This window comes from Rattus norvegicus, chromosome 2, assembly GCF_021556685.1.
Source record: "Rattus norvegicus strain SHRSP/BbbUtx chromosome 2, alternate assembly SHRSP_T2T, whole genome shotgun sequence".
In the NCBI taxonomy this organism is placed as follows: Eukaryota; Metazoa; Chordata; class Mammalia; order Rodentia; family Muridae; genus Rattus; species Rattus norvegicus.
In genome coordinates, this window is record NC_141535.1 from 57,402,125 (window position 1) to 57,424,130 (window position 22,006).

Sequence of the window (22,006 nt, forward strand, 5' to 3'; positions counted from 1 at the left end):
ACAATCCCAACATTAGACCCTTCTACTCAGGGCAATCATTGATAGCCAAGGACTTGTAGCAAGTTCTGGGAACACCGAAAAAAGCTGGTCTCATATCTCAAGACAGGGAAAAAAGGCTGGCAAAGACTTCATTTCCACAGACTTAATTCTACCTCTCTGTCATCTCCATCTCTTTAACAACTATTGGGGTCTCATTCCCTCCCACTTCTTCCCTTCCAGCTCCACTTCCTTTCAGAGTAGTGTCTGGGGCAAATGTTCATCCTGAAAGTAAGCGCTGCCTCACAGAGTGGTTATACTGACATCTAGTGGCCAAAGACTAAGTTCACATGGTGGCTGGGACGTTCTCAGCACAGTTCTCAGCACAGTTCTCAGCACAGTTTGCAGCCCCAAACTTGGTATCACAAGATATCAACGAAGGGCACTTCCGGGACGTACCAGAGCTATAAATTTGTCTGAAGTCATGCTGGGACCTACCTTTGAGGAAATGTTACTAAAAACTTAGTGGAAGTAAACGGTCTCATTAGAAGATTCGGGCTCTCTGGGCTCCTGAGGTTTGGGGGAGGATTGTAGCTTCAACATGAAGATGTAAGTTTGGTTTGCGTTCAGCCGTGTGCCCACTGCGAGTAGTAGGTAAATGAATGAAATGTCTGTGCCTTGGTTTCTTTATCTGTAAAATGGGCATGAGCTAAGTGTTTATTAAGCGGCACCCCGAAATTTCCAGGGCCAGCATAGGTTATCTGTTATCCAACAGTTATCACAGTAAGGAGTGCAGTGTACGGGGAAGATAAAGACCCTGAGTGGGGTCCGATGGGTCATCTGGACAGACATCTTACCCTGCTTCTTTTCGGTCAAAATGTGGGGCATTGAAAAGCCCAGTGTTTACGGTTCTATCTCTTTCTCAGACACTGTGACTCTATGTAGGGTCACCAATTAAACTGGTTTAGCCGTAAAGCCCAATTTGACATATTTTCCTAAAGCTTAGGGCCACGCCTATTTTTAACTACTGTACAGTTGCTGGGTGTGAGAGGAAGGATTGGAATCGCCCCTGCATTCACCACTAAAACAAATCAAGTATGTGTCCAGACAGAGGTGAGAAGCCGACAGGAAGCTGTGGAAGCCAAAAAAAAGTATTTTCCATCAGAAGGTAGTCTGGAGATTCTCTGATAACGTGGAAAGCCCCAGACTCACCTTGTGTAATTTGTGTGGCACTGCTAACCAACCTAGTTCCACGCATAGAAAACCAGGAAAGTTACAGGGCTCTGTATAAGTTCAGTATATTATCCTTTGTGTGATGATTTGTCTTAACTGCCAACTGGATGGGATTCAGAATCACCATGGAAACATGTCTATGAGATGTTGTCTGATTACGTCAATGAGCCTCAACTGAGATGGGGTCATTCTATGGGCTGGGTTTTTAGACCACAAAGGGAGGGGTGACTGAGCTGAACACAGCATTTATCATTCCTTACTTCCTGATTGTAGATGTAATATGACCAGATGCCTCGTGCCCCTGACACACCATAGATTCTTAGCACCAATGAACTATATCTTCAACAACTGTAAGCCAAAATAAAACATTCCTTCTTCCCATAAGTTGCTTTTTCTCTTCACATATTTTGTTGCAGCAACAATACTGAGCTGACTCACTCAGATAATCACCTGCTGGGGCATGCATCCAAGGAACAGGTCAGAACAACATATGACCTTGCTTGGACAGGGTAAATATTACCACTTCTTTTCTGTTCTAATCACCCAATACAGCTGGATGCTACCCAGGGTCGGGAGTGGGGAAAGCAACAAATGGTTAACTTGTGATGTAATCATATGAAAAATGCTTTCTACTTTTCTCTCTAAACCTTGTCCAGGTAAGCACTTGGACCCTCATAGAAATCTAGCACAAGGTATTTCAGATAAGGGGACATGTTTTAGTTTCCAGTGATTTCTGTTACAAAGTACCATAAACTGTGGCTTGTAACAACAGAAGGAAGTCTTAAATCAGGCCATAGGACCTAGACAATCCTCAATGGCGCCCTCTCTCAAGAGGCTTTCATTCTATCCCATCAGACCACTGAGGTCCTCTTGCTCGAGCGCCTTCTAAAAACAGTGCCTTGTACAGACTCCGTACTTCTTTTTTAAAGAATTATTTATTTTATGTCTATGAGCACACTGTTGCTCTCTTCAGACACACCAGAAGAGGGCATCAGATCCCATTGCAGATGGTTGTGAGCCACCATGGGGTTGCTGGGATTTGAACTCAGGAACCCTGGAAGAACAGTAGGTGCCTGGAGCTGGCAAGTGACACTGAACACAGCATGGGTATCCTTCAAGGTTCAGAGGGAGGAGGGAAGGGATGACATGGGATTCAGAGGGGATGAATGAGATGGGATCTGGAAGGAAGGTAGGAGATGGGTCAGAGGTGCCTGCACTGTCACATTCTGGAGAGTAATAGTTCAGAAGACTATCTGCTTCTGTTCTGGAAACTTCCATACCCTTCACTTAATGTCTGTTTTTTACTTTTCTTAGAACTCCAAACTCCTCCTTGAGTAGCAACTGCCACCTGTCTCAGTTTGTCACCATCTGAGCAGATCTCTTGTCTCAGATCTTTTCACACACTGGGAAGGAAGTCTCTAGAAAACCCCACAGATGCCCCCATTCCTCTAGCTCCCCATATTCTTTTAATTTTTAGGGTTTTTTTTTTTTTGAGGTGATAAAAAGGACTCCATGCCTAGGAACATGTGGCAATGTGCTCGTGGGTGTTGGGAGTAATATAGAAGCTGAGGAGGTGGGGGAAGGCAAAGAAAGCATCTTTTCTCCATATCAAGGAGTTTCTCCAGCAGTATGATTTTTATAGGTATTTAGCATGATGAATTTTCTGCTGTCGTTTTGAGAGAGCAACCACAAGAAAGAGCAACTGAAAGCTAAGACAATTGGAGGAACCAGAAAAAGTGGAAGAACTTGTCCTGCATTATACAACAAACAGTGATCTCCCAAGAACCAAGTCAGCAACAAGCAACACATGTGTGAAAACTTTACAGTTCTCTATAAGCTAAAAAGTTAGAAATGTAATTTCTTCAAAGGTAACCTTTAATTTCAAACACTTTGGTAATGTAAGCTAAAGGGACTTTAAAGGTCCCAAGCAGATGTAGACTAAATTTGCTGTAATATTATTGTTTACACACACACACACACACACACACACACACACACACACACACACACACAATTTGAAGCAAAAGAAGCCATTTTAAGACTGTTCATTGTTCTATAGAATCTACAGAATCTATACCAGCATCCTCTGTGTGCCCCACTTTCCATTTCTGGTCAAGTCAAGATGTCAAAAACTAACAGTTTGAAAGATATCAGAAGCACATGGAAAGTTGTATTTAATTCCTCCATTTTTTTATGCACAATCCTTTTGAGAGTCATGACAAACTAAAGACAGTGTGCACAAGTATTTGAGAGACCAGGGATATCCTGCCAGTTCTAACTTAGGGAATTATAGAGATTTCCAAGCTCCTAGTCTTTGAGGAAGGGCACAAAAATCCTACTGATGGATACACCTTGAGAATGCAAGGCATTCAGGAGCTGTGTAGCTCACATCTGAACTTTTAAAGGTTACCAGATGCTCTTGCTTCCTCTCCCTCCGTTTATATGGCAGAAACAAGGAAAGGGTTCTGGGTAACAGAGTACATCGGGTAGCATTAGAGCCAATGCTACAATGCAATACCCACAGGAATTCTTCTGCCTAGAATGCAAGCTGACCTGCCACAGGAAAGTAGGCAAGCACACACAGCCTTGGGAGAGCCCACAGCTGACAGGGGTATCCGTCAGGGGACATTTTACCTCAGAGTGTAAGCCACAGGGGATAGGACATTGCTGGTTGGTGGGATATCGCAAAAGCATCTCCACCTTCTTATTTCAAAAAGGGTTGTCATTATTGAGACTGTCACTGAGACTTCTGCCAATAAATCCTCCCACCCATGCCCTGCCCTCTGGGGCAGTAGGCTCCTGCCCTCAGGAACTTAAGTTTGTGGTGAGAGACAAGTTCCCACATCCTGTTGAGAAAGGGGCCTCATACTCACTCCAGTCTCAGAGGCTCCGCTGATTGGAAACCCACTACAGCCCTTTTGCAATGGAATAGAGAGCTCAGAATGGATTCATGGCTGAGGTCAACCAAAGAGGTGAAGAAACCATTTCCCAACTGTGATCAGTCACAGAGAAATTTAAGTAAATTCCGTTCCTCAGCTGGTGGTTTCATGTACATTGTAGGAGAAAGTTCCAGGCCTGAAGTTGGAATGTTTGCATGGGAGGAGGCCTGTCCTAAAGAGGGAAAGGAAAATGCATCTCACCAAGTAGACAGTGTACACACTAAATATGCAAATTATAATTAGCTCAGTGTGTGTGCAGTGCCTTTGTAGGGAAAATAAAGTTCATTGTAAGTCTGTTGTTCTTTAGTGAGACTTGCAGTTTTTGTATTTGATTAGGATTTTGTTGCAAGTATTATATTTTAATCTTCCAATAACCCTAACTTTATAACTTTATTATGCAATTTCTAATAATAACATTTGAGAATATTTATTCTCAGAATAAAAAAAAAAAAAAACTCCTTCCAAGTGTATCAGGTTAAAAACAGGTGAAATACCTTCAAGAAGAGATAGCATTCCACTTTTTGCATGTGTGTGTGAGCATACATGTGTGAGAGCTTGCGTGCACATATGTTTATGTGTGTGCACACATGTTGGGTATGGGTGCCTGTGCATTCGTGTTAAGAAGAGAGAAGGGCTTGGTTGTGCAAAATGTATCTGGTCATGGTCTTTCCTCTATGAAGCAAACCACTATGGCTGAAAGCTATTTCTCCATCTTAGTTTGATCTTGAATTTATTACATTTTCATTGAGTTGCTATCTACTTCACAATAAAAGACTTTTCCAGGTTGAAGCAGGCTTCCGTTTTCTCTGTCCTGCCATGTCTTTGGGCCAGTCTTCGGCACAGTGATTCATATGTTTGAGAGATCTCATCACCACCAGCATAGAAGCTGGGCTTCTATCCTTATTCCATCCAACTACTTCCTGTTTCTTATGTGTAATCAGTTAAGGACTGGGGGCTGGCTCTCTATAATGGTTTTTTTTTTCTTTAAACATGATATCCTGTGATGTCACCATACCTGTCTGTGGTCCTAATATGGGCAATCTTGACAGGAGTAGAAATGAATGGTGCTCAGGGAGAAGAATCAGCGATTCACAACAAGTGTGTCAGACCAACAAAACCAAGAAGACCCACCGACAAGCTAAAAGTTTATCAACAAACTTCTTTTAAAAATTGCATAAATGATGGTTATTGACTTAAAACTCCCGGGGAGTAAACGCATCACAGACCATAGCATGTGCGTTTTTCCCAGGAAAGAATAGTAACACCCACCAAAATGACTCATTCTCCCTTGCTTTCATTGCAAGAAAGATGAACACACCTTACCAAGGTCAAAACCGAGCTTGCAGGTTACTTTAGATTTTCATTAGCTACCCATCGTTCATGAGTCTTTTATTTCTTTTGTATTTTAAAATATATACAAGCGTTCAGAATGGTGCTTTGTAGTAGAGGACTTAATTCACCCTCACAATTCCTCTGATTCAATACCTAAGCCTGAAAATAAGTGAATGACTTTAAATCACAGGACACTTCAAAATCCGTCTCTGGTAATAGCTTTTTATCCCCCTCTGTTCAAATATTTATCAATGATATGATACAGAAGAGGGTAAGAACTCAGCTCAGAAGACACACACCTAGCAACATGTAGATACTAGGGAACACATTTTATTAAAAAGTACAATATGTTATTATAGAAAGAGCTGTATCCTCAAAACCACAAGTCAAAATAAGTTCTTTACCCTGTCAAGTATTTGGTCACAGTAAAATGGAGGCATGTATTAATGAAAAATCTCCCTTCACATGACTTACAAAGTGAAATTCAGGTTACTTGGTATTAAGTGCTGATTTACCTAAAACATTGGACTCCCGAGGTCTTCCAGACTAGGGAATGCATCTTAGAAATAATCGCTCAGTGGGCAAGCCCTCGACCCAAATCTCTGGATCTGATCCCCACTGGGGGCAGGATAGAGCTCAGCTAACCTTAAATGCCAAGAGAAGTGGTACATTCTTGTAATCCAGCACTCTTGACAGGGTTAGGATGAGCTCTGTGAGTTCAAAGCCAGGCTGGTACACATTGTGAATTCCAGGCAGCCAGGGAGATATCATGAGATTTGGGACTTAGTAGGGATAAGGAAGGTCTTGAAAATAATAAACATCTCTTTAGGCAAAAGGAAAAATCAGAGCTAACATGGGTAGTATTTAAAAACTTTTACAGGAATCAAACAATCCACATGGTTATCAGGAGAAAGCAAAGTTCAGGAGCATGGGCTTCAGGTTCATTTGGGTTTTGGTTCGGTTTGGTTTGGGGCTTTTGTGGGGGTTGGGGGTGTTTTAAGTGGAAACAGAAGGTAGAAAGGTAGATCTGCATGCAAGATATTTGTGTGTGTGTGTGTGTGTGTGTGTGTGTGTGTGTATGTGTCTGTGTGTATGCGTGTGTGTGTGTGTGTGTGTGTGTGTGTGTGTGTGTGTGTGTGTGTGTTTGTGTTCCTCACAAAGAAACTTGCTGCTTCTTCTTTCCCTGTCTTTTGGCATCCAGTGAAAACTCTCAAGAGTACGGGTGAATCAGGTCATTATCTATGTGTAGTTTGCAGGTGTTTTTGTTCAAAGAGACATTGATGTAAATAATTTCAATTTTTTGATCTGCCTGGAAGAGACAATGATATATTATGAATGAATTAGAAATAATCGCGATGGCAGAAAAATCACTGTACTGCATATGTGTGGCATTCGACTCTTGATCCATTTGTTCATATTGTTAGTTTGAAGCTGAGGGCCAAAGCCAAGGCCTTGTGCCTGCTAAGCAAGTGCTTTAGCTAAATAACTAACCACTCGTATTGACCCATTTAATCTTTATCAAAACAAAGCAAAAGACCCAGAGAGAAACGGAATTCCAGTTCCGATTTCAGAGATGAAGGAAGCAGACTGGGAAAAGCCGAGAATTTGCCAGAAGCCATGCTACATGGCCAAGTCCAGGCCTGAGCCTCAGCCACTGACTCCAAGGCCTGCATCTTTACCTCAGACACTTGCAGGCTCTCCCAGATCTGGGTTATCAGTCAACGCTAAAGTTTCCATCCTTAATCCACAACTTCTATGTTTTTGGAACTAAAATTAGGCATAGTGCTTGACCGTGGCCAGGGACATTTCAAGGGATTTCCCCTGAGATGCGCTACACTTGAAGCTGTTGCAGCAGGTCACAGCTCTTTTCTCCAGCAGTATGATGAGGAGGAAGAACAATCACTCAGGTTTCTTCCTCATACAAAAACAGGAAGCCCTCAGATGTGTCAGTGTTCTCTAAGGCTTTAGACACGTGCCTGCCTAGGAGCAGCACCTAGACATTTGCAGTGAGAAGAAAACTCATCAATAACCCTTGCTCCTGGCTCCCAGGCCTATGCTCTTAACCACTTTGCTATTCCACCTTGTTTTATGTAAACCTAAAAGAAGTTATAGAAAGACTATAAAATATACCACTGTAGGAGAAGGGACGATAGAAAACTCTCAGAAACAAACTTCCTTCTATCCAGAGAAAAAAACTTAGGGGTGTGTGTTTGTTTGTTTGTGTGTGTGTGTGTGTGTGTGTGTGTACCCGGGACCTTGCCCATACTGAACTCCTGCTCCATCACTGAACTACATCTTCTGTCTAGCATTTCATGTTCCTTATCTTTCTCATCAAGCCTTAGCCCTGTACTGATGTGCCTGGGGGGTTTTCCTGCTTTTTATCACCCCCCCCCCTTTTTGGAGGCAGGTTCTCATGTAGTCCAGGCTAGCCTCACACTTGCTGTGTAACCAAGGATGACCTTAACCTTTATAAACTTCTGATCTTCCTTTCTCTACCTCCTAAATGCTGGCATTACAGAGTACGGCACTCACTTGATTTACTGCACACGCTAAGCATGTGAGACAGGGCTTAGTACATGCTAGATACTAGACAGGCGCTCTCTCTCTCTCTCTCTCTCTCTCTCTCTCTCTCTCTCTCTCTCTCTCTCTGCTGAGCCTCATCCTCAGATCAAACTCCTTATTTTTGAAAGGAAGGGCAAACTTTATTAACAAACAAACAAAAGGTGAATATCTTCTATCGTGGCTGAGTAATTTCTTAATTCTTACGAGGAAGGCAGGTAAGACAGGACCTCTCAGAGGACTGATAAAGGTCATTATGGAAGAGACGAGACTGAGAGAAAGATCTGGAAATGAGACTTCCCAGGCAGTCCCTGCTGCTGGCCTGTTGCTCTGCCCGTGCTGACCTGAGCATCTACCTCACTGCTGTTCTGCCTACAGCCACACAGCAGCACTCTGTATTTATAAATGATAAGGAAACCTCACTTCGTTATATTCAGAAGGGCCTGGGATGCTGTGTAACACCTCCCTGGCAGCAAACACACTGTGACAGGGACAGGCAAGCTCTTGCCAGCCACACTGATGCTAAGCTCTGCTTTGCTGGGTAAAAATAAAAAAAAAAAAATCGTATAGAGTTTACAGAGCCTACTTTCGTTTTCAAGTCCAGTTTCCACATGAGTCTGTCTCAGTTGAAAAAAGTGGGAGAATCCATTTGTTAGCCACCCCCATATGTTTTCTGGTAAAGCAAAGATGTAGAGAAATAGAGAGTCAGAGTAAATCCAACCAGATAGCGAGGCAGACAGGGGAAGAGCAGAGAGATGTTTTCAAGATAAATGATCGAGTCCCTGTATGACAGACAACAGAAATTTAAGCACAACCATAGTCCTTCCTTTTCAAGAAACTCTCACGACTTATGTTGCCATAGAGGAACTTAAATGTTATACAATAGTCGGTCAACCAATCAGCAGCACCTCAGCACCCCAGCACTCTTGCCTCAGATCAGGAAGCCCTTGAAGCTATAGTATTTTAAACTGCAAGTGTGATTTCGGACTCTCAGCTGGTTTTTGTTCCCTGTGCTTATAGGACGGAAAAACGGATGTAAAGTCCCTCATGGCGAAGTTCAACACCGGGAGTAACCCGACAGAGGAGGTCTCCACCAGCAGCAGGCCCTTCAAAGTTGCAGGACAAAACTCCCCTTCTGGAATACAATCAAAAAAGAATTTATTTGACAACCAAGGAAATGCCAGCCCACCCGCAGGACCCAGCAACATGTCTAAATTTGGGACCACAAAACCACCCTTGGCAGCGAAACCTACCTATGAGGAGAAGTCTGAGAAAGAGCCTAAACCTCCGTTTTTAAAACCGACTGGAGTGAGCCCAAGGTTTGGAACACAGCCAAACTCGGTTTCTAGGGATCCTGAGGTCAAAGTGGGGTTTCTGAAACCTGTAAGCCCCAAACCCACCAGCTTGACCAAAGAAGATTCCAAACCTGTGATTTTACGGCCTCCTGGGAATAAGCTTCACAATTTGAACCAAGAGTCTGACTTAAAGACGCTAGGACCGAAGCCAGGGTCTACTCCCCCAGTCCCAGAAAATGATCTGAAGCCAGGGTTCTCAAAGATAGCTGGAGCTAAGAGCAAGTTCATGCCAGCACCGCAAGATGCTGACTCCAAACCCCGATTTCCCAGACACACCTACGGCCAAAAGCCATCCCTAAGTACAGAGGACGCCCAAGAAGAGGAAAGCATCCCTAAGAATACGCCTGTCCAGAAGGGATCCCCAGTGCAGCTCGGAGCCAAGTCCAGGGGCAGCCCTTTCAAACCAGCTAAGGAAGACCCAGAAGATAAAGACCATGGAACACCAAGTTCGCCCTTTGCTGGAGTGGTTCTGAAACCTGCTGCGAGCAGAGGGAGCCCGGGGCTCTCCAAAAACTCTGAAGAGAAAAAAGAAGAGAGAAAAACAGATATTCCAAAGAACATCTTTCTGAACAAACTGAATCAGGAAGAGCCGGCCAGATTCCCTAAGGCCCCTTCCAAGCTGACAGCGGGGACACCATGGGGCCAAAGTCAGGAGAAGGAAGGAGACAAGGATTCAGCAACCCCGAAGCAGAAGCCCCTGCCTCCCCTGTCCGTCTTGGGCCCGCCTCCATCCAAGCCCAGCAGACCACCCAACGTTGACCTGACCAGATTCCGAAAAGCTGACTCTGCAAACAGTGAGTTGTTTCTCTTGCTGGTAACTGTGGTTTGCTCACAGCACTGAGTGTTTCAGCTTCTGGGGGAAACTTTAGAGCAAGGAATGATTCAAGGAGTGATTGCATAACCGATACTCATGTGAGCATAGGGTCAATTTTCATTTGGCATTTTTTTTCCTTTGGGTAGGAGGTCTGAGAAAGTAGAAAATCCCAGTTCTAATTGAGCATTCTGTGAGAAAGTACCTTGGGGGGGGCACTGACTTTTTAGGGGGACAGCAGGAAAGAAATATACCTATTTAACTGATAGTTGGCTTTGCTTAAAGATACCCACCGCATTTACCCTTGGTTGTATTTCATTTCTGTTGCGTGAGGAATTTATTTATGCTGCCCATCGACAACAGTCAGAGATAAGTGAGCAGACTAAGTCAGCATTCTAGAAAGAAGCAAATGTGATAGCTGACGAATGTGTGCGTTTTCATGATGGACGAAGCTGATGATATTTTATAAATAGAGCCACTTCCTACAGTACAATAAGCAGCCCCCCCCCCGCATCCTTCACAGAATTATCCAGGCCAAAATGCCAATGCTGTAAAGTTGAAACCCCGCTTCTAAATCATTTCAAATATCTACACTGTTCATCCTGTTCCCTAAGGCCAAGATTCAAATAGGAGAGTAGCAGGGATGTTAGGAGACCATACTTTGTATTTTAGCTGGGTTTTTTTTTAACTTTCCCAAAACAAAAAATATATGTGCTATTCCAGTTTATAAAGGAATACACAGCTAGACAAAGGGTGCCTTGCTGCCCTCCCAGAAAACTAGCCCGGTTTTCTTCCCAAGAGGTCATTGCAATCTTATGGCATGTGGTAGAATCTGATATTGAATGTCTCCATAAAGACTTGACACCCTGTGTCAGGATAAGAAACGCATCGCTGCGGTGATAACTATCCCAGTGATGACTGTCCACCTGTAAGATGGGGAAAGAATGATACTTACCAGAGACCATACCACTGTAAGTCAGACGCGTCTCCAAATAAAATTATCGTCTAAAGCAGCGGTTCTCAACCTTCCCAATGCTGCAACCTTTGAGATCAGTTCCTCGTGGCTTAGTGACCATCCCCAACCATAAAACTATTTTCACTGCTACTTCATAACTGCAATTTTACAACCATTAGGAATTGTAGTGTGAATATCGGTGTTTTCTGAGGGTCTTTGATGAGCCCTGTGAAAGATCACAGGTTGAGAGCCGCTCATCTAAATCTATGTATGATGATATAGGCCTGTGGTTCAGGACGAGAGAGGTAGAGGCAGTGGGATCAGAAGCTCCAAGTCTTGGGACTACCTTAGGGAGTTTGGAGCCAACCTGGATTACATGAGACTCTGCCTTAAAAAATAAACAGAAGCTAGTCGGATTTAAGCAGTCTTAGGCATAATTATTGTCTCTGAAAGGTCTTCCCACAGGTTCCCTCTGCCTCATAAAAAGGTGAGCAAGCAAGGAAGGTACAGTCCAGGCAGCACAGGACATCATCACCCGTAGGCTGTTCTGCCTGCTCCTGACTGAGGCCAAGAGAAGCCATCCGGTTCTACTAGAGGAGGATCACAGAGCTAGGCTCCCATGGCTGTTATTCCCAAGACTGGTGTCATCGAGGGCAGTTTGTCTACAGAAAGTCCTTCTCTTGAGTTACTAAAATACACCCAGTTTGATGTGTTTCTCACACTCACAATGGCAGTTTGCGGGGAAATTCTATGTGTCCTCTATGGCCACCAAGGTTTCCTAGTTCACTGCTTTTTCTCTGGCTCTGATGAATGCCCTTACTAAACATGTTTGGCTAGATGTGAAGTGTCACACTGGAGGACACGAGATGAATTACTTGTTACCTGGTACGATTCAGAGCGTTGCCCATTCACAGGCAACAAGGTGGGAAAGGAAAGAGATTGTGTGATTTGGGAATCTCTGGTTTACCAGATGTTTATTGATGATGATTTTTTTTCAGTCTTCTAAGATGCAAGGATATTGATTAGAGTCACGTGCTTTGCAGGGAGGCTAGAGACTTTAAGCAGAATATTTTTATTGTTGTTAAAAAGTAATCACAGCAGTGTCCAAATTAACAAAATTCTATGTAATTGTTCTGTTGGCTTTCAAAACTTTAATACCCTTCCCTCCTTCATGACCCCTTCTCCATTTTCATATTCAGATAAATATTTATCATTTAGAGAGGACTTTTGATATAAGACTTTACAATCATACTCTCTTTATTCTTTCTAAACAATGAAACAGAATTTTATCTTAGCACAATCAGGAAATTTGCAAAAGTGTAGCCTAACTAAGCAGGGTCAGGTCTCTATGATTGCAGAGCCTGTGTCCCCTGTGTCCCCTGTCCTAGCCCCCATGCTGGCTGCCTCTCAGGAAACATAAGATCCCCTGAAATGATGAAACAGGTATAAATGATACCCCAAGACTCCACCTTCCTGTGTCTTCCTCTGTCTTTCGGTTAAAACCTGTCTTGTAAAAAGTCGCTCTCCGTGCCCCTGTGAGCTGTGCGGAAGAAGAGAGCAGTTGGTTTCCCATTCGCCCTTCTTCTCTATTTGTGGAATGGGGAAAAGGAATGTGAACTTTCATCACGGTCCTAGGTTTGTCATCCCTCAGAGCTGTGTTAATAAGAAGTTAGTTGCCCCTAGCCCTTTCAGTATTAAACTGTAATACGCCCACCCCACCCCCCACAATGTACTAATTACTTTCACAGATTAGATGTACATCCAATGAAACAGACCTTTGACACAAAAATCAATTTTTGCACAAAGCACCCAAGCCTAAAAAGAGCTTCTCAGTGTCTTGCCTGGAAAGTGTGAGCGAGCATGAATATATCACATGGCTTTCTGAATGTGGAGCTAATAATATTTTGGGGCTCCCCAATCCCAAGCCCCCAACACCACAAAAAAGCTTAAACTTTTTTATTATTATTTTTGAGACATCAGCATGTTCTCTGAACTCACTTTTGACTCCATTAAAAGACTTCTTCCCAGGTGTTCGGGTCACCACACTAACTGGGCTCTTGAACACCCACCAGACCCAGCTGTTGGTTTTGTGTGCAGGAGGTAGTGAAAGCTTAAAACATTCGATTCGGCCCTCTTTCTTGTCTTGTTCTATATGCTAACTATGGAAATAATCCGTAGGATACTTTAACAGTTACAGAAAGGAATCCAGGGCCAGCATTCACCAGAGGCTATTAGGATTGCATGTCCTTCCTTGTTTGTGCATTTGCTTCTTCAACTAATACAGCTGACAGGAACCTTGACATCAAGGAGAGCTGTGGCAGGGAATGGAGAGAGAGTCCAAGGGTTAAGGATGCTTACCATTCTTGCAGAGGGCCTGGGTTTGGTCCCAATACTCACTTGGCAGTTCAAAACAATCTGTCACTCTAATTCCAAGGAATCTGTCTTCTGCTTTCCATGGGCACCAGGCATGCATGTGGTACATAGACATATCTACAGCCCAAGTGCTCAACATACAAGATAAAAAAAATAAGCCTTTAAAGTGATAGGAGCAGAGGTCACCTAGAGAGATCATGGCTTGGTATCCAAAGGAAGAAAAGCAAAGGATCTTGGGCTATGGTAATAGCAGGTAACTTGTTTCTAGGAGGTGGTGAGACGTCACAGATCCCAGGGCTATCCCCACCTCCTTCAGGTCCACCGCCATCTGTTTATGTATGCTTTTGTGATGTGACCTCATTGGGTTTTATTTACTGAAAACTGCTTTATCTCAGTGTACAGCAGAGCCTCCCACGTCATTGCTGCTGGCCATTATAGAAACAGGGATTCAAGGCTCAGAGGCATCTTAAAGATTTGTGGGTACTGCAGAGTTTCTTCATGGTTAGCAATACCACTGTACCCTTGGAATTTAAGAATGCAGTTTATCTAGAGTTGATCCAAGGATACCTCATTCGAATACACTGGGACACAGAATCTGCAAGCAAGGCTCTCGAGTATACAGATGAATCAGGGCAATGAGGCCGTCTCGAAATCGTGCTAGGCTCTCACTCACTGAATGTCTGTGCACTTTGAGACTACAGCCCAGTCTTAACTTCAATTCTCTAATGCTTTTGAGATTGAGAAATCTGTTTTTCAAAAACTTATGGTCCTTCCTTCTATCAAAGGTTGCAATCCCCAAGGGAATTCTCACTGTTAACCAATCAGCTAGCTTACCTGATTAACCCCTTAATAAAAATGCCTCAGAATGGCTCTCTGCACAAGTTCTTGATCTGATCTGAGCTACCCTATTCTTGCTCTCTCCTCACCAAGTTCCAGACATCTCTCTTCCACCCAGGATAAGCTTGGCATAAACATTTCTCTTGAGCAAACTCTTCCATAAAGGTTTATATCCCAATAGCACCCTTCGGACTTTGTAAAAATCCAACCTCTTATCACATCGACAAGCATCTACACAGTCTCCATTGTAAATTCCTGCCAGTAAATTTCACTGTGGAAAAGTCGGAGGCTATCCTGAGTTTACTCCTTTGAAAGTTATTTGTTTTCTGTCAGAATTCTTAGAGAAATCTTTGTCCCAGAAGCATAGAAACTTAACCAGGCTATGTGTGTCCATTATTTGGAAACAGGCTTTTTCCTGAGAGATGCTGCACCTCTGTTGGCTCAGGCTCACCCTGGGATATATACATAGGGATCACCCCATCACTTCCACTTTAACAGACGTATGACATGAGCATGGAGAAGCTCCAATCCACGGTGATGAGACTGACGTCCCCTCTAACGATGATTTCAGATGTAATTGCTTTAGATGCCTTTTCCCACTGTTTGAAAACTGTGCAGGATATGAGGTCAGCTCATGCTGGGGACCCAGATTCTGCTGTTCTCTGAGGTCCTGTTCAGTGTCCCTTAGCCACTGATCCTTTGTTGGTATCTGGGGCCTCTCTGTGGAGGATTTCTCTTGACCTTGCCCAGGTTATTCACTTCCCCCTCTGTCTACTTCTGAGGTAGAATGTCCCAGGGAGAACTTGCAGGACTTTTTTTTCTAGAATCACTGTCTTTCCCTCACAAAATGCTTCCAGAGAACAGGTTAGGAGTTTGCTTACCTCCTCTGGCATGAGAACTCTCTATTCTTTCCTTACTCAACAACTTCTTAGAGTTTTTATACAGCGTTACCTTTCCTTCCTTCCAAGGTGGCTAACCAGTTATTTTGGATGTCTTTCTTACTTTGTTTTTACTATTTTTATTTGAGAATCAGAGGAGATGTAGCCATAACTCACTGTCCTAACCAATTAGTACCAGCTAGAACAATTTAATCTAGGACTCTTCAAAAGGACCAGCCATCCGATCTTCAGAAGTTAAGCAGGCAGAAAGGAAACTAACCAGTACTTACCTATGACCATACCCCGCTGACTACTCAGACAGTGCTCGCAGTGCTGTCTGAGTAGCACTGGGCTACTCAGTAGTTCACATTCTGCAAATGCCTTGAGAAATGTCCTTTTACCAACTTTATACTTAGAGAAAAATGAATACTGTAGTGGTTGGCAGAGTGTGCAAGAAGAGGGTCTCTTGTAGGAAAAGCAGCCACTCCCTCTGACAGATAGGCCATTCTGTCATTGGGATATATGAGAGCCCAGTTCTTTGTTTGGACCCGCATTTGACCTTCACCATTCTTACTCCCATCTGTTATTCTTCTAACGGGGTCTTAGCTCAAGAATCCGCACATGCCTGTTGGTTGGTAGATAAAGGTTTTCTTTCAGTGAGCTCTACCCTGTACAATGTGAGAAAGGCTATCACTTTCATAAAACAGAAGTTCTTATAAAATTGTATGGCAAAGGGCCATGATTTTTACTTTGTAAAACCTCTTCGTGTGGTCAAAAGGCTGAAATTGGTGTTTTCCTAAGCTTTAATGATATGTGGAAATAGTACCAAAAAAGCAAGCATTTTATCAACCTTAATCACATTTGTGAAATGTCAAAAACGCTGACATTTGTAACATAAACGAATAGTGTCTGATGGCTCACTTACCCTTCGAGTGTGGAATATGCTATATATAGTCTATTCCAAGTCTGATCAAATTCATATACTCCCTAAAGTCTCAAAAGCATTAGAGTGAAATTTCAGTGTTTTCATGAAAGGAGGGAAACTTAAGAGAACGTTTACTAGTCACATACAAACTCAGCCAGGCATGGGAATGAGTACATAGAGAGCTCAGAGGGAGAGGGCTAGGCTAACAGAGTCAGGTTCTATGCTTAATCATCAAAGCTGATTATAAAACAGAGTATAAATCTGATGATGAAATACAAAAAGCTCTTCTCAACTTAGTTTTGATTGCACGTCCCCAAGTAAACTAACAAAGCCAGCTAGGAAGATCAGACAGACATGTGTGTTACATAATCCCTGGACAGGAGATGGCTTCTATCATACGATCTGCTAAAATAGTCTGCAGGCCAAGCCAAACAAACCTTTTAAAAACAGAGTTTGACTCCTGGATTCAGTGTAAATGGCCTTAAAGGCTTCTTTGTCTCTGTGCCTTGATTAAAACTATGTCAGATGTTGATGATGAATTTGTATGCCAAACCATATCTCTGTGCATATGTTTTTTATTTTAAGAACAAAATAAAATTGGCTCTAAAACAGCAAGATTAACTCCAGCTGCTGGAAGAACAAAATTATGCCCCGGGAACACAAATCCAGCTACCTGATTTCTCAAAATTCTTTGGAAATTTTTCTATCCTTTCATAGAAAGCACAAACACGATAATTATAACATGTCTCCAAGGTCCAGGGAACCTTCTAGAACGCTAGACTATGTATTTCCCCAATGTAGAAAAAATAAGGAAGAGAGAGAAAAAAAAAGCTTGGAGAAATTTAACTGCTATCTAAACTTCTAATAAAGAGAAAAGGAACATTTCTTTCTGTTTTAATGTCTCCAACAGGAGGAGAAAGATGAAGCTTAATTCTGCCTGACATGTCAAAGGTGGAAAACCCCATCTAGAGCCTCCAGTAGCAATAGATAGTATCAGCAAAATGTAACCGAACAGGCAACATCTGCTTACAGAAAAAAACCGAGTCCAAAACCATAGGAGGTTTTTCTTTCCCCCAGAGAAAGGAGCTGCACCGTTGTGCTATGCTGCGGGCGGCAGCCATGTTTCTACAGCTGCACTGATCCATACACCAGCTCCTCAGCTCTCCTGGAAACTGTGCATGTGTTTCTCTGTGGGCAGCAGAGGGCACGCACACCACTCTCCACTCTTGTTTGTTTTGAGACAGGCTCTCTCTATGTAGTCCTGGAATTCTTTAAGTAGACCAGGCTGGCCTCAGATTCAGAGATCCTCCTGCCTCTACCTCCTGAGTGCTAGGATTAAAGGCGAGAGCCACCATGCCCAACCTAACCTCTCTCAATTCTTGACCTGACTCTCAGTTGAATTCTCAGGGGAATAAGCAGGCTCCGAGGATTTTCAAAATCAACCCATGTGACACCATGTCTAGGATGACCAGGCATGAACAAATTCCTATCCAAATGAGCCAATAAGGCCATGGAGATACACGTTGCACACCTCCAAAGCAGATCTGGCACCTGCTGACTTTATACCCACTAGACGGTTCTCACTGTGCTAGAAAGGGAAACCTGGGTTAAGCAGCAGGAAGACTTTCTCCTCACTGGCTTGTCTAATGGTCTTACAGTAGCTCCTAGCTCTCCCAGACTGCCGCCTTGAAGAAGGTGATCTACCATCTGTGATCTCAGGACCTAGATTGAAACTTCTCCAGGAATTCTGCTTCTGCCTGCTATCTAGATGTTAGCTTCTCCACACACATGTACATACACACATATACACACGAGCGCATTCACAACCACATAAACACACACACACACACAATCCATACACATACACACAAGAAGACACATAAGCATTTGTATGTCTGCATGTATTCATCCCCACACGTATGAACTATTACTCTGACTTATTCCTTAATCATTTTTCTTTCTTTTTAAATATTTTATTTTATTTTACACATGTATGTGCATGAGTTCATGCACAGATACATGACACTGTGTATGTGCACCTATGTTTGCACACCTATGAATGCACAACTATGTGTGCCTGTGGAGGCCAGAACAGGGTATCAGATCCCTTGGAGCTGAACAACAGGCCTTTGTGGGCTGCCCAACATAGGTGCTCAAAGCTAAACTCTGGCCGTCATGACTGAGTTTCATGGAGACGTTCAAGGTAAACAGGCTACTGAGTCACTCACTGTGGAAACAGAAAATTTTATTACTGTAATTTGTACATATAAAAAAAGAAAGCTAAGGTTTTAGTTTTATTCCTGTCATCCTTAAAATCAGGGGTGAAAGGGGGAATTCCAAGCATGAACTAAAAGTCTGCAGAACTATCTACTACTCTGTGCTGATTAATAAATGAGCAAGAGGCTGGATTCTCAAAGACGACCTCAGCCTCTGTCTCCTGCTTCTTCTAATCCGGATAGATTGGAAGTCATCTCTCCCTTGCCCTGTGTTGTAGACGGCCATAGCCAAGCATGAATGCAGGCAGACTCCTTAGTTTTCACTGAAGCCTAGTTATTGCAAAGCATTTGCATGCAGGAAGGATTGTACCAAAAGCTTCAAGAACCGGAGGCATTGATATTGATCGTAAACATGACATGGGATGGTGACTACCTCTGTCCTTCAAAGGCAGTTAAGGGTCTTAGAACAAAGGTGTCTACCTCTTCCTGTGGCTCACCTCTTTCCTTTTCTGCATTTTTCTAGACCCATTCTTTTCAACAGCAAAGAAAAAGAAAAAAAATGTTCTTTCCATTTTCTTATTCAGAACATTCCAACTGCCTGCAGCCCAAACCCTTTTACCCACCATGGTTGATTTTGTGCTTAAGCAGGTGTTTCTTGCTTCAAGGTCATTTCCCACAGAAGGCAAGGATGGGAAAGAATGGCCAAGGGGAAGTGGTTTTAGTTTGTGTTGTTATCAGTACTGTTATTTTACTAGAGATGAATATCTGATGGACAGAACATCTCTGCAGGAATGTAATTCATCTAAATACAGGGAGAGGCAGGAGCTGTCCGAGCTGCTATAACAAGCAGGTTGTTTTACCCTTTTACCTACTTGTAGTGCTAAATGACTAGACAGCCTTAAAACAATAAGAAGGCTAGAAAGCAGCCTTCTGCTGCCAGACCTGGGGCTGGAAGGCTTTTGGGTTCTTTACTGAATTAAGCTGTAACAAGGTTGCTTCCCCATGGCAAGGGAAAACCAAAACCAAAACAAAACACTGATGGGGGCAAGATAACAGAAGTGGATTAAAATTCTCCCAATGGTGACTGTGCCAGACACTCAGAAGTAAAAAACAAAACATCAAAGTTAGGCTTTAGTTTCCAAGTGCTGACTTATAGTTACACTTAAAATATCCCATGCTTCCTGCTCAAGGGATCTGGGGCAGTCTCAGAAGTTGGACGTCTAGAGAGAGGTCTAGGGTGGATACAGGGGTTGGAAGTCTAAGGTGAACATAGGAGTAGAAATACTAATCAAACATCATGTGACTTTCACGTAGCTGTTCTTGGTCACAGTAGAATGAGGAAAGTGAGGCGCTGGGGAGAGGTAGAACTTATAAGCCATGGGTGTTTTTCTCAGATGGAAAAAAAATGACAAAAAAGCCCAGAAGCAGGATAGTAGAAGTTGGTGATTATATCAAAACACGAGAATGAAAGTGTGATGTGTTTGAGCAAACAGGCACTGTCTCGTGCTTGATCTCAGACATTTGTTTACGTTTTTTTAATTATTGGATATTTTATGTACTTACATTTAAAATGTTATCCCCTTTCCCAATTTCCCCTCCAGAAACCCACTATCCCATCCCACCTCCCCACTCGCTCCCTCCTCCCTGCCCTGACAGTTCCCTACACTGAGGGGTCCAGTCTTGACAGGACCAAGGGCCTCTCCTCCCATTGATGCCCAACAAGGCCATCCTCTGCTACATATGGGGCTGGAGTCATGGGTCCCTCCATGGGTACTCTTTGATTGGTGGTTTAGTCCCTAGGACTCTAGGGGTCTGGTTGGTTGGTATTGTTGTTCTTATCGGGTTACAAACCCCTTCAACTCCTTCACTCCTTTCTCTAACTCCTCCACTGGGGTCCCTGTGGCTCAGTCCAATGGTTGGCTGTGAGTAGCTGCCTCTGTATTTGTCAGGCTCTGGCAGAGCCTCTCAGGAGTCAGCTATATCAGGCTCCTGTCAGCAAGCACTTCTTGGCATCAGCAATAATGTCTGTGTTTGGTGTTTGTATATGAGATGGATTCCCAGGTGGGGCAGTCTCTGGATGGCCTTTCCTTTTGTCTCTGTTCCACTCTTTGTCCCTGTATTTCTTTTAGATAGCAGACATTCTAGACATGGTATGCACTCGCTGTTAAGTAGATATTGACCCAAAAGCTCAGAATACCCAAGATACAATCCACAGACCACATGAAGCTCAAAAAGAAGGACAACCAAAATGTGGATGCTTCAGTCCTTCATAGAAAGGGGAACAAAATACTCACAGGAGGTAGAGGGTGAGAGGAACTTGGGGGGAAGAGAGGAGGGAAAGGGGGTACAGGGGGACAGGACAGGGATAATATACAGAGGGTTGAGAAATTGAACAGAGGTGTGTAGCAATGGGGGATGGGGAACTGGGGGTAGCAACCAGCAAGTCCCAGATGCCAGGAAAGCAAAAGGCTCCCAGGACCCAATGGGAATGAGATTAGCTGAAATACCCAACAAAGGGGAGGGAGAACCTGTAGAGATCATATCCAGAGGTTAGGCAAGTCCCCAGGTTGGGGGACAGGGCTACCCACTCATCTACAAGTTTTCAACTCAGAATGACATTTGCTTACTCAAGGGAATTCAAATATATCAGACCTAGGGCGGCAGAGCTCTGATCACTGTGGTGCAGAACGCAAGTATCCAGTAAAATATTAATGCTTTTAGCTTCTAGATTGCAAGGAGGTCCAGGCATTTCTGAAGGAGTATGGAGCCCCTAGAGAGCTATGGTCGTCATTTGTCATTTGTCATTTGTCAACAGTTGGTAGTTGAATTATCCACTCCAATTGCCTATCAGCCTGGAAGAGTGAAGTGCCATTTCAGTGACCCAGGACTCTTGACACACTCACCTGACTTTCCTCTATACCTTTTTTTTTTCTGTTCTCTAGTCCCTGCATCGTTTTCCTCCTCCTTCCAATACATTGCTCTTAAAGTTTGCCCTGCACAACGAATTTTCACGTAGCCAATATGCTTGGCTATTTATCAAACAAACAGAAAAACAAAATCAAACAAGCAAAATCCAAACACATATTTAGTATTACTGGTGGTATTCGAAGCAGCATTCAAAACAAAAATAAATAAATAAATAAATAAATAAATAAATAAATAAATAAATAAATAAATAAATAGAGGTTCTATGAAAATTGACTTTGAAAATAAGAATCACTGCATATTACTTTAAGAGTGGCTGGGATGTTGACAACTGTTAGTTCCCAACTAACATAGATGGCAAACACACACCCTTGTTCTTTTGGGAGATCAGCATGTTTAGGGAGAGCTCTTCCCGGATGACTAACAACAGAAAAAGCAGTAAGGTGTTAAAACATGGGTGGTGTCATGTCCAGATTCTGATCAGTGAGTGTCCAGCTATACTGGCTCAGTTATCTGGAGAACTCATCCTTTGACAGTATTCATTTACCCCGCAATAATTTTTCATATATCAACACCTAATCTTTAAAAAGAGACTTTTAAAGTATTCACCTATGTCCGTATAGTACTTTTAAAAACATGAGCTGACAGAAAACAGTGCCAGGCAGCTGTCCTGCGGTAAAGGGTGTCTTTTC

General features: G+C 43.1%; 1 protein-coding gene across 42 annotated transcripts in view; it reads left to right on the forward strand.

Moving 5' to 3' along the window:
- Fyb1 (FYN binding protein 1) overlaps nt 1-22,006 on the forward strand; it is a 149,865-nt gene that overhangs the window by 47,179 nt on the left and 80,680 nt on the right. For 36 of the 42 annotated variants that reach the window (XR_015667191.1, XR_015667195.1, XR_015667193.1 and 33 more), the window contains one exon: nt 9,060-10,188. Coding sequence is in view for 9 of the 42 variants with exons in the window: in XM_087630107.1 (XP_087486233.1) it covers nt 9,060-10,188 (1,129 nt within the window). In the remaining 33 variants the exon portion in view is untranslated. 42 annotated transcript variants of the gene reach the window in all.